Source organism: Suricata suricatta, chromosome 2 (assembly GCF_006229205.1).
Source record: "Suricata suricatta isolate VVHF042 chromosome 2, meerkat_22Aug2017_6uvM2_HiC, whole genome shotgun sequence".
Lineage (NCBI taxonomy): Eukaryota > Metazoa > Chordata > Mammalia > Carnivora > Herpestidae > Suricata > Suricata suricatta.
In genome coordinates, this window is record NC_043701.1 from 23,094,968 (window position 1) to 23,107,025 (window position 12,058).

The following is a 12,058-nucleotide window of genomic DNA, read 5'->3' on the forward strand; positions in this document are numbered from 1 at the left end:
CTGGCCCGCGGCGGCAGCGTGGCCGCGGCGCGGCGTCAGCAGTAGCGGCGGCGGCGACAGCAGCAGCGAAAGCAGCAACATCAGCGGGGCGGCCCGCGCGGGTGTTTATGACGGGTCGCGGTGTCTCCCGGCAGCATGGCGGACTACCTGATCAGCGGCGGCACCGGCTACGTGCCCGAGGATGGGCTCACCGCGCAGCAGCTCTTCGCCAACGCCGACGGCCTCACCTACAAGTAAGCCCCGGGGGCCTCGGCCCCACCTCGGTGTACTCACCTACGCGCCGCGGTCCCCCGGCCCTGGCGCCACACGTGCACGGTTTCCCCCTTGGTGACGCCCGCGTCCTCCGGCCCAATTCGAGTGACGGGGGAAGGCGGGGGGGCTGGGCAAGGGAAGGAAGGAGGCCCGCGCTGAGAGCAGACGGACGTGGCACAGCGACATCGCGGGCCCTCGGTGCTTTGCCCGGTTTATGGCCAGATCCGAGTCGGGTCTGCCCCCTTCCTCCTTTCTTGGGCCTCTTGGCCCCATGGAGGGGGCCTTGGGGCGTGTGGGAACTGGAGATGTGGGAGTTAGGGAGACTTTTTTCAGACCTTGGTCCAGGACACCCTCTTGCTCTCAGCTTCACATGACGGCAGAGGGGACCCTGGAGTCCAGCTAAGGCACCTCACCTGGGTGTTGCCTCCAGGAGAGGCCCAGCTGGGCAGTTGAGATGGCTCCTTGTTCCCACGGACCCGTCCAGCCTTCCACTTGTGCCCTTGCCTACCCACAGGTTAGCACTAGTGCCTCCCTGGACAGGAGTATTCTGTGACTACCACCCCAAGCCCACCCCACTTGGGATTTTGGAAGAGGGTGAGACCTATCTGTTTGCCCCTGGCTTAATTTGCTTTTCTGTGGGCTCTGGGCCAGTTGTCCTGCGGGCTGCAGGCCTGGCACCAGCTCCCCTCCTGGCTGCAGGACCATGTCCATGCCAGGAAAGAGCATCAGAACCTGGGACCGGGAGGAGGAGGGATAGTGGCCACCCGAAAGCATCCCTGCTCTGTCTCCTGCCAGTCCCTGCCTTTGCCTATAAGAGTTCCTGCTTGGCAGGCAGTTTCCCTAGACACCAGGACTCCCAGTCACTCCTGAGTGGCTCCTCTTGCCTGCCCCTAGCTGGGGCGTGGGCCAGGGGAGGGGTGTGTATAATACTTAGAAAGTGTCAAGGGGCCTTGACTCCCGTGTTTCTTCTCCCGCCTCTCAGTGAGCCACATAGGCTTCACTCGACAGAAAGGCTGCCAAGGAGCAGGGGCAGTTAAGGATCTTTATTTGTTTGGTGGTCTTGGATGAAGGGGAACAAAGTATCTCTTTGACATATTGTTCACTGGAGTCTTCTAGGAAAACTCCCAGGAGAAATTCCTAGGAGTTTCTCTAGGTCTGGGGCAGGTTAAAGGCCCCAATCCCCATTCGTTCCTGCAGTGGGGGGCCTTCTGCGTTGCTTAGTCCGGTTAGGAGTGTTCCTGAAGTGTGGAACATTTGCTTTTGGGTGTGTCTCTCGGGGCCCTGTGATTTCAGGCAGACTGAGCCCATGGGGCCCCTGGGCTATGGCACGGTACCTTGCCATACCCATGCAGGCCTGTGCTCCCCTCCTGGGGTACCCACCCTAGTGTTGGCAGCTGGCATGCTTTTGCAAGAGCCTTCGTGTTCTGGTCCTAAGAACTACAAGCCCTCTACTTCCTCTTCCCCATCCCAGGCCACATCTGTCAGTTGCTCTCTTTCAAGTGGAGTGGAGTGCCTGCTGTGTCCAAACCTGCCTCACACTCAGCCCCCTGGGGTCCCTCCACACTGTTCTGAACCCTGTGTGACTCAGCAGCCCTGGCACTGGGCTGTGCAGCATGTCCCGTGCTCTGTGGTGTTCGTGCCACGCTGCACTACTAAATTGTTGTCAGGCTCATTCCATTTTTACTTACTATCTCCCCCTATCAAGGCTGAGAAGGACTCAAGGGCAGGCACTGTATCTGCCATGTGTGTCATTACAGGAACTCCTACACCCTTGATGAACTCTTAGCCCTGAAGGCAATAGACATTTGGGGCCAACTGCCTTGGTGGCATCCCAGGTCCACAGACCTTCTGCTGGCCTTGGCTCTAGGTGTCCGGGCTGGAGTCAGCAAGATGCTAGAGGAGGGCATGAGGGTGCTTAAGCCCTGACCAGGGAAGAGCAGGGGTCAGAAGGCTCTAGTCTCTGCCCCCTCTTTCCACCTCCAGGCTGCCTCCCCTGCCGTGGCAGGCCCTGGCTGTCATGGGTACCCCTCACCACCCAGTAACACTCACTTTTCTGTCTTCACAGCGACTTCCTGATTCTCCCAGGATTCATAGACTTCATAGCTGATGAGGTGGTGAGTACTTCTGCTGACCTGTGGCAGAGGGGCTATGTATGTGGTAGAAGAAGCTGATTTCATGCTCCAGGGCAGGGTGTGGGGGACACTTTTCTTGGGAATGGAGCCGTTATTGGTGCCAGAGAAACTGGCACAGTGCAGTGGGTTATGTCTAATGGGGCAGAGGCAGCTGGGGGGATTCAATGGTACGCTGAGTGGTGGGCTGAGTGGTGGGCCGGCACAGCACGGGGGAAGGGGGAAGGGCTGTCTCTGACTGCGCCTGCAGCCAGGGAGGTTCCGAAAGGCCCAAAAGAAGATAAGCGTGGGTGTGGCAGTCTTATACCATAGACTGGAGGGATTGGATTTTGTCTGAAATGCTGAGCAAGGACATGACCGAAGCCAGTAAAATTATGGCGACTTTGGATGAGGTGGACAGCCTTGTTTGTGGATCTGTAATGCACAGGAATTGGCAAGAGGATTTGAGAGAATTAGATTTTGGACAAATGCAAGGACACACAGTGCCTCATTTTATTGGAGGGGCTCAGGGATGAGCCAAGTAAATGAACAAGGTCCTTAACACAGCTAATATATGACAAGATCATAGAAGCCAAGGGTTATGTGCTGATGAGTAGAAGTCATTTCATGGAAAAGTTAGATTATTCTATGATGAACTTGTGTACATTGAGAAAATAGTTTCCTTTCTTGCTGTTATTGATATTTATTTGGGTCTGATTCTCATGAAAGACAAAAGGGCCAGAATGTGCCTGGATCACTTTTATGTTGGGGAAACTGATGTCCAGCCTGGCTGCCAGGGCTGATGCAGATGGATATTTATGGGGAAATTCGAGCTATTCTGAATATGTCTCTTATGATGGCATCTTGGAAGTCTTGGTTCAGCTGTTCAGTTTCACAAAGTTTACCAAGCTCTCTGGCATTGTGCCAGACCTGGGTCTCCCCATGCTGCTGCCTGTGTCAGGAAGGCTATGGCTCTTCCCCTGGGGTACAGTGGGGGAAGGAGGACATGGGGGAGTTTTCTAGACTACAGGGCCATGGTTCTGAACCAGAATCTGTGGATGGACTTGAGGGGCTTATGAATCTCTAAAAATTATATACCAGAGTCTGTGAGTGCAGCGGGGGCTAGGATCCACAAGCTGTTGGCCTGAATCTTCCCAAATGTGTATTTGCAGCCCTGGCCTCTCTCTGAGTGGCAGACCCTTAGTCACTTACCTTTTTGGATATCTGATAGACTTCTTCCCGTGCCTTCTCCTCCCAGTCACAGCATCCGCTGGCCCTGTCTAGCAGCCTTCTCCGTGGCCTCCCTGCCTCAGGCCTTGTCACAGAGAGTCCATTCTCTGCACTGGAGCCTGAGTGACCTCTTTAAAACATAAATCAGATCATGTCTCTCCTCTGCCTGAACACCCTCCCCCCGTCCCCCCAGTGGCTTCTCATCTCAGAGTCAAATCTAAGCTCCTCTCTGTGGCCTTCAAGGCTACACATCCTCACCTCCTCCTCCTTGCCTTGGCCTGCCTCTCACCCCTTAGCTCCTGCCCCTCCCTTTTCTCCCCACTGTACTAGACTTTTTCTTTCTTAAATACAGTCAGGAAGACTTGGCAATGGAGGCAGGTGTCACACACAGCTCCCTCTGCCTGCAACGACAGTCCCTCAGACTTTGACTTGATTGGTTCCCACTGTCACATCCCAAGAAAGAGGCTTTGGCCACCACATCCTTCTTCCTGTGGTCACTTTGCTTTGTTTTTCTTTGGAAATAATCCTGACTGAAATAATCTCATGTGTGTTTTTGGTGTTTGTCACCTTTCTTTCCAAGTAGAATGTAACATCCAGGAGGGATAGCAGGGACCTCACCTGCCTTGTTCAGTTCTATAGCTGCAGGCCTGTCCTGGTGCTGGTTCCCATAGCAGCTCAATAAATGTCTGTTGAGTGAATGGTAAGACTCTTCACATAGATTCTGACTCTGTTTCCAGGACCTGACTTCAGCCCTGACTCGGAAGATCACCCTGAAGACACCGCTGATCTCCTCCCCAATGGACACTGTGACAGAAGCTGACATGGCCATTGCGATGGCTGTGAGTCAGACACCCGGGTGGGGACCCGGGGGAAGGGGGTGGAACCGAACAGGGTGGGTTGGGTTCAGAGGTGAGGTTGGCAGAGTGAAAATGTTGGCCCCTGGCTCTGATCATGCTTCCCTTCCACTCCCAGCTGATGGGCGGTATTGGTTTCATTCACCACAACTGCACCCCGGAATTCCAGGCCAATGAGGTGCGGAAGGTCAAGGCAAGTACCAGACCTGTCCCCAGAAAGAAGATGTGACCTGGCCGCTGCCTCCTTAGAGATCCTCCTGCCCTCCCTTGCCAGCCCTGCAGGCTGGCGTACCTCCTGGTGACTGCGGTGGGGTCTGGTCTGCCCTTCACAGTGGGGACACAGGGCCCAGCCCTCATCTTCCCACCGCCCTGGCTTCTCTTTGGCGTGGCTGCACACCACCTCCAGACTTCTAGCCTCTTCCTTCCCCTGTCTCTGCCCACAGAAGTTTGAACAGGGCTTCATCACGGACCCGGTAGTGCTAAGCCCCTCGCATACTGTGGGTGATGTGTTGGAGGCCAAGATCCGACATGGCTTTTCTGGCATCCCCATCACCGAGACAGGCGCCATGGGCAGCAAGCTGGTGGGCATCGTAACCTCCCGAGACATTGACTTTCTTGCCGAAAAGGACCACACCACCCTCCTCAGTGAGGTATGTCCAGGGCTGGGAAAGTGTGGCTGGGGCAGAGGGAGGACCTCACATCCCAGGGCCTCATACCGGTTCCTGTGGCCAGGGCCCAGGGGGAGGCCTGGCTCCCTTCTCTCTCACCTGCCAACCTGCAGGCAAATGTTCCTGCTCCACAGGTGATGACTACGCGCAATGAGCTGGTGGTGGCTCCGGCGGGTGTGACATTGAAAGAGGCAAATGAGATCCTGCAACGCAGCAAGAAAGGTACCTGGGAGCAGGCAGAAAGCTCAAGATCCCCAGCCTTGCTCCCCGGACCCCAGGCCCCCTTGTTCTTTAGAGCTTGGCGAGCTGTCCAGCAACCAGAGTAGGCCTTGGGGAAGGTTCAGATAATCCCAGCCTGGAGCATGAATCCTGAGTTCTTTTCCTGACTTAGGAAAACCTGTCCCTTATTCAACATCTTCACAGTATGTCTCCCCAAGTAGCCAGTCCTGAAAATGCTCATCACACACCCACAGAAGTCTGAACCACGCTGCTTTCTAACCTCCATATTCTGTAAAAATTTGTGTGTCAGCTTATTAAAGGCCCTGAGAAGTCCTGCAATTAAATTCATTTGACATTGGGGCTGCTGACCTAATATTCATTAGGGCCCTTTGGGAGACCCTGAGAAATGCTTCCGTGGTTCATACTGGATTGTTTCTTAGGGGCAGTAGGGTGGTACTGCGGAGGGCAGTTTCCTTCTTGCAGGACAGCCTCCTATTTGTGTGCTGGTTAGGAGTTGTTGACCACTGTGGCCTGTGGCCTAGCAGGTGAAAGGCTGCCAGTGCTCAGGGGCCGTCCCCCCAGCCTGGTTAGGCCACAGGGCAGGAAGAACTCGAATCTACTTGGCTTCAAGGTTTCTTTGCTTCCTGTTCTTGGGAGGAGGTCCAGATGCCTAGGAGCATTTTCTGGGCAGGTGCTGTCCCCTAGTGGCTGGTTTGGGAACTTCAGTGGCATCTCTAGCCTCCTCTGTTAAAACCTCACTGTCCCCTACTTCCACCCCAGCCCAGGAGAGGCCCACTCCTTCACCTAAACCTCTGCATTCCTTGTCAGGGAAGCTGCCCATCGTCAATGATCGTGATGAGCTAGTGGCCATCATTGCCCGCACTGACCTGAAGAAGAACAGGGATTACCCTCTGGCCTCCAAGGACTCCCACAAGCAGCTGCTGTGCGGGGCGGCTGTGGGCACCCGCGAGGATGACAAGTACCGCCTGGACCTGCTCACCCAGGCAGGCGCCGATGTCATAGTGCTGGTATGGCCCTGCCCTGGAATAGGGCGGTTTGGTAGAGAAGCGTATGAAGACTCAGGTTTGCCTCTAAGTAAGCTCGGAATCAGAATTAGGAGGGTCACTGGTACTCTGAGAGCTCAGAGCAAACTAGCCCCATCTGAGGGCTCCCTGAACTCATCAGCTGACCCTAATACTTAGAGCTCGCACTCTTTGAGAACCTCCCGCTTGCTAGATGCTGCAAGACCGTGATGTAGATGAACTCACTAAACCTCACAACAGCTCCCAGAGGTACAACACCAGGTCTCACTGTCCGACGAAGAAGCCAGGGTTGAAGAAATTAAGTGATTTCATCTGGTAGTGGGTTGGTGGGAACAGGATCTAGCTCCAGGCAGCATCTCCTTGCTGTGAGGACTGGTCCACGCAGCGGGTATGATGGGGCTTTGCTCTGAGACCATGAACTAGTGGTCCTCAACCTTTTGGGGAAAGCAGGCCTCTCTGAGACTCAGTCGTCAAGTGTTTTCCCCCGTGGGGGCGGGGAAGCGCTTTTTCATAATGTTTTTCATACAATTTCGGAGGTGTTTCATTGGTGATCCCCGCCTCCCCCCATGAGGACTATTAGCCATCGAAGCCTAAGCTTTCCCATCCCCCTTCACGCAGGACTCCTCCCAAGGGAACTCTGTGTATCAGATTGCCATGGTGCACTACATCAAGCAGAAGTACCCCCACCTCCAGGTGATTGGGGGGAATGGTGAGTGCAGGGTCCCCTGTCAGCCCCCAGCCCTTGCCGCCTCACTGTGTAACTTCTCTGTCCTTCAGCATCCCGAGGGACAGCATTGCTCCTGCACGGGCTCCAGGGGCTGAATGAATGGGCTGGGTCACTCTGGCCTGGGGGGCTACACTGGGGTCCCAGGCATTTCGTCCTCACACTCTTCCTTTTTCTCCACTTCTCCAAACCCTCCTCTCCACCCCCAGTGGTGACAGCAGCTCAGGCCAAGAACCTAATTGACGCTGGTGTGGACGGGCTGCGTGTGGGCATGGGCTGCGGTTCCATCTGCATCACCCAAGAAGGTAGGTGTCCAGAGAGCAGTGCCATCTAGAACACCCCACTGGCCCTCCAGAGGCACTGGGGCCCCACTCTCGTTGCACAGATGTGTGCTGAATGCCCGCTGCACCAGGCCCCTTCCCCGGATGGTGAGTTCAGTGCTGACCTGGGCTCAGCCTCTGCCTGTCTGGCCCACTGACTTCGGAGTGTGGTTTGAGGGGGGCTGGTATAAGATAAGGTTACTGTGAGTTTGGGACGTGTGCCGGCCTGCTTCTCAGATGCTGGTCAAGGAGGCCCAAGGCCGGTGTGAATACTTCTTTCTCTGAGGTTCTTGTTGGGACGCCAGCGCAGAATCTGGACTAGCTTTGTGACGAGGCAGATACTTAAGACGTGGCAATAGCATGTTCTTGAACGTGTAAAGACATATGCACCCTTATGGCATGTTCCCCTATGTGGTTGAGGGGTGCTCCCTGGAGCTTAGTGTCTGACTTGTGGGTCCTGGCTTGGCCTGAGGGGATGGATCTGGCCCCTCTAATGAGAGTCATTTCTCTAGAACACTGAGTGACCCATTTGGTCTTCTCTGCCCCTTTTGGTCTTCAGAGTCTCTGCTTTTATGTTTCTACCCTTCACCTTAGCTGACTGCTACAGTAAAACATGGGCCTTTCCTCAGTGACTTAAATATTAATTGAGCACCTACTATGTGTCAGGCACTGTCCTAATTCTTGGGATGTGACAGGGTCAAAACAAACAACAGGTTCTTCCAGAGAAAGCCTCTTCTCTATCTCCACCCCTAGATACGTGCTAGTTCCTTAGAATTCCCATGTAAAACTTTGTGTTTCAAGGCTTTGGACAATTAAACTCAAATGCAAACCAGGATCCCTAAGGAGGCTATGAGCACCTAACCCTAGTAACAGGCTTTGCAAATGAGAGAGGTTTATACTGGGGATGCACCAGTCTGGGGGTGGGGGCGCTATACTCAGAAGACCAGTACTGCCCACTTCCCTCGCCCTCGCTGCCCCCACAACCTCCCAAACCCCCCTTCCCCCGCTTCCCCATCAGAATCCCACATTGTGCTGTGATGGGCGGAGTTGTCCCTGGAATGACATTCACCCTGTTGTTGGCTGCCACCTGTCTTGTGCCTCAGAAATATTATCCAGCCCTGTCCCTTTCCCTAGAGGTACGGCACAAGGCTCCTTTGCTGCTACTGGCACCTCTGACTTGTGTGCCTTCCTGCAGTGATGGCCTGTGGTCGGCCCCAGGGCACTGCTGTGTACAAGGTGGCTGAGTATGCCCGGCGCTTTGGGGTGCCGGTCATAGCTGATGGTGGCATCCAGACCGTGGGTCATGTGGTCAAAGCCCTGGCCCTTGGAGCCTCCACAGGTGAGGGGGTCTGCTGGGGACTGGGCGGGCTGGGGGGTGTGGGTGGGGAGCCGGGCCAGGGCAGTAGGAGGGTAGAGGCACTAACCCTCGACCACCACAGTGATGATGGGCTCCCTGCTCGCCGCCACCACGGAGGCCCCTGGCGAGTACTTCTTCTCGGATGGGGTGAGGCTCAAGAAGTACCGGGGCATGGGCTCATTGGATGCCATGGAGAAGAGCAGCAGCAGCCAGAAACGATACTTCAGGTGCCCTGCTTCTGAACCCTGGCCCCAGGCCGATTGGCCCATAACCTTCAATGTCCACACCACCTTTGGCTTCCCAAGATGGTGCCCAATCTCCATGTTATAGTTCTGGAAACCGAGGCACAGGGGACAGGTAGTGGACCTGGGGTAGCACCTGGGCCATCTGACTCGGAACCCAGGCTTTTATAGGCGGTAGCCAGGGAGTGGCTACTTTTTGCGGGGGAGGCCTTCTGGGTGGTATCCCCTTTGCTGGTCCCCTCGAGGTGGGGTGGGCACCCCTGAATCCTGGGCTGCTTGGCTCAGTCTCTTCGCCTTCCACACAGTGAGGGAGATAAGGTGAAGATCGCACAGGGTGTCTCAGGCTCCATCCAGGACAAAGGCTCCATTCAGAAGTTCGTGCCCTACCTCATAGCAGGTATCCAACATGGCTGCCAGGATATCGGTGCCCGGAGCCTGTCGGTCCTGCGGTGAGTGCTAAGACCTGGGTTTGGGGGCGCAGGTGGGGGGTCCCCAGGAGGCTCCTGGCTCCTCCCTGCTTCCTCTCCCTCTCATTCCTGTTGGTGGCCCTGACCTGCTCCACCCGTCCGCCTGCAGGTCTATGATGTACTCAGGAGAGCTCAAGTTTGAGAAGCGGACCATGTCAGCTCAGATCGAGGGTGGTGTCCATGGCCTGCACTCGTAAGTGTGGTGGCCTCCTTGCCTCAGCTGGCCGGCACTGGGTCGAGCAGGTGGGGCTGTGGTGCAGAGGCCAGGCTGGGGTTTCAGGGATCCCATGGGCCATCTGCTCCAGGGATGGAGGCTGCTGCTAGATGACCCCATCACCCTGTCCTACAGGACCCAGCCCACCCTCGAACCCTGTTCTTTAGCCCCCATGCAGGCCGGCACCTCCCCTCCCCTCGGGTCTCCCCGAACAGGGCATGGGAGATGTGGCCGCTAGCCCCTCCTGGGCTCCCGGTCCCTTACTTGCTCAGAAGCTTGGTGGCTGGTGGCAGGGGCTGGTGGTGCTGGGCTCTTGCTGGTGACAGCCTCAGGCAGGCTGGTGGAGGCTGGGGGCACGAGCCCTCTGGCTGGGAGAAGGGGCAGAGAGACAGATGCCAGGACCGGTGCTGGGGCCACCGTGGGCGGGAGCAGCGCTAGTTGGCAGCGGTAGGTGCAGGCATGCATCCCCGCCCTGGTCAAGAGAGGGCCTGTCCCCCCAGGCAGAGGCGGGCATCTAACCTGTGTCTCTTTCTGCCCCATCCTCCTGTAGCTATACCTTTCTGCCGTGTAAGTAACCGCACTGCCCGGGGCCAAGTGTAGAGTAGAGCAGGGGCAGTGTGGGTGGGACCTGGGCTTGGGGTGGGGGACACTGGGTTGAGGGTGGCACTGGGGTGTAATCATGGGACACGGACCCTAGGGCTAGCACTGTGCTGGGGGCAGCCGACAGGAGCCCCTCCTTCAGCGGGGGTGCCCAGAGATGTCCCGGACCGCAGGCCTGAGGCTTCCCTGTCCTGGTCTGGACCTGGGGACCACAAGGGGCCACGCTGCATGCAGGGGTGGGGCAGAGACTCTGGCAGCAGAGGTTCAGCTCGTTCTGAGCTCGCTCCAGGAGGATGGGCTGTGCCGTCCTGAGCTCTGTGAGCTCTGTCTCCACCCCCAGCATCGAGGACGGCCTATTCAGCCGTAGCTGTGGCCAGAAGGAGCACGGCTGTCTCTGGACCTAGCATGGTTCTTTGAGGAGCCTTGTCCTGGGGAAGACAGAGGCACAGGGCCTGCTCTTTCTTCTCCTGCCCCCCACATGTGGGGCCACCCTGGCAGTCGAAGGCCTAATGGCAAGGGGATCTGGGAAGAGAGCAGGGTCCAGACACCCACTCTTGCCTCCCCTCTTGCCTTGTCCCCACAGTTACGAGAAGCGGCTGTACTGAGGATGGTGGTGGAAGCCGGGGCAGTGGAGGAGGTGCACCCCAGGGTGCCCCTTTGAGCACAGCCTCCCTCCATAACTGAGTGGTCCATAGATTTGCACTACGGATTCCCCAGCTCCTTTTCAGGGAGAGAGGAGGGGAGCCCCTGAGGGTCTGCGGCCCCTCCTGGCCCTCCCCTGCAGAGTCAGGACTGTCCCTGGGGCTCGGCTGTCCTGGGAGCCCTCCCTCCTTCAGTCCCCCTGAGCCTAGCCAGCCTGGGCTCTCAGGCCCTGTGCCTGCCTCAGGTCTTTCTCGCTGCAGCCTGCTCCGGCCTGGCTCCCACCCTTGGGGCAGGTGGCCCCTCTTGGCTTCTGTAGGGCACCTCCCTCCCCCAACCCCCACCCCAGAAATGGTGCTCTCCTGGCCCTGCCTCTGGCCCCTTCCCGGGCTGCTGCCCTCTCAGCCATGTGGCACTTCTGGGCTCCTGACCTAGGGCAGAGGGAGGTCTCTGCCCCCTTTCCCTGGCCCTAGGCTCTCCGGGCCCTGCTCCTCAGGCCACTCCCCCAGTTCCTGGCCCTGGGGAGGAGGCTGCCCATCATTCCTGGCTCCCTGCCACCCCCAGGTGTACCATTCCTGCCCTCTCCTCTCAGCTGCAGTTGGAGGCTTTAACTTTGCACACTTTGGGGTCACAGTTGCGTCATTGTATATTAAATAACCTGAATAAATCAAGAGGTCTCAATACCTCGGCCATCTTGTCTCTGCCACTTGTCCACTGGTCAGGTGGCCCCTATCCTGGTGGTAAGCTGGAGCCCAGAGCCCCCATCAGAGCTGGGCTAGGGGGACAGAGGCACCAGTCCCAGCCTCCCCAGGAAGGTGAAGAGGGTGTTGTGGGGCTCTAGGTGGTACTGGCGCAGGTGGGCCGTGTGACGGGAGGTCTCCTGGGCCAGTGGCCAGCAGCTCATGCAGGCGGCGTAGCAGAGGTCGTGCTTGTAGGAGACTGGCATCAGGAGCCTCCCTGTGGCTGCCCGAAAGTGCCCTCTGCAGCCTCGTAATGCCCAACAGTACAGCCTGGACACAGGCAGTAGTAAAGCACGGCTGTGACCCTGACCGCTGAGCCCGGGGCCTACAGTGTCATCAGCTGAGACACACGTGTGGGGACCAGGTAGCGTGGCTTAGCTC

The 12,058-nt window shown here is 57.2% G+C and overlaps 1 protein-coding gene across 2 annotated transcripts in view; it reads left to right on the top strand.

Moving 5' to 3' along the window:
* IMPDH1 (inosine monophosphate dehydrogenase 1) overlaps positions 1-11,620 on the top strand; it is a 15,919-nt gene extending 4,299 nt beyond the window's left edge. Inside the window, exons 2-15 of one of the 2 annotated variants that reach the window (XM_029923842.1) lie at positions 135-233; positions 2,318-2,366; positions 4,328-4,429; positions 4,563-4,637; positions 4,888-5,094; positions 5,247-5,334; positions 6,160-6,359; positions 6,993-7,083; positions 7,308-7,403; positions 8,614-8,757; positions 8,858-9,002; positions 9,323-9,466; positions 9,594-9,677; positions 10,249-11,620. In XM_029923842.1, coding sequence (XP_029779702.1) covers positions 135-233; positions 2,318-2,366; positions 4,328-4,429; positions 4,563-4,637; positions 4,888-5,094; positions 5,247-5,334; positions 6,160-6,359; positions 6,993-7,083; positions 7,308-7,403; positions 8,614-8,757; positions 8,858-9,002; positions 9,323-9,466; positions 9,594-9,677; positions 10,249-10,273 — 1,549 coding nt within the window. In that variant the 3' untranslated portion in view covers positions 10,274-11,620. The remainder of the gene's footprint in view (positions 1-134; positions 234-2,317; positions 2,367-4,327; positions 4,430-4,562; positions 4,638-4,887; positions 5,095-5,246; positions 5,335-6,159; positions 6,360-6,992; positions 7,084-7,307; positions 7,404-8,613; positions 8,758-8,857; positions 9,003-9,322; positions 9,467-9,593; positions 9,678-10,248) is intronic. The other variant, XM_029923846.1, reaches the window with a different exon arrangement.
* Positions 11,621-12,058: the final 438 nt, after the last annotated feature.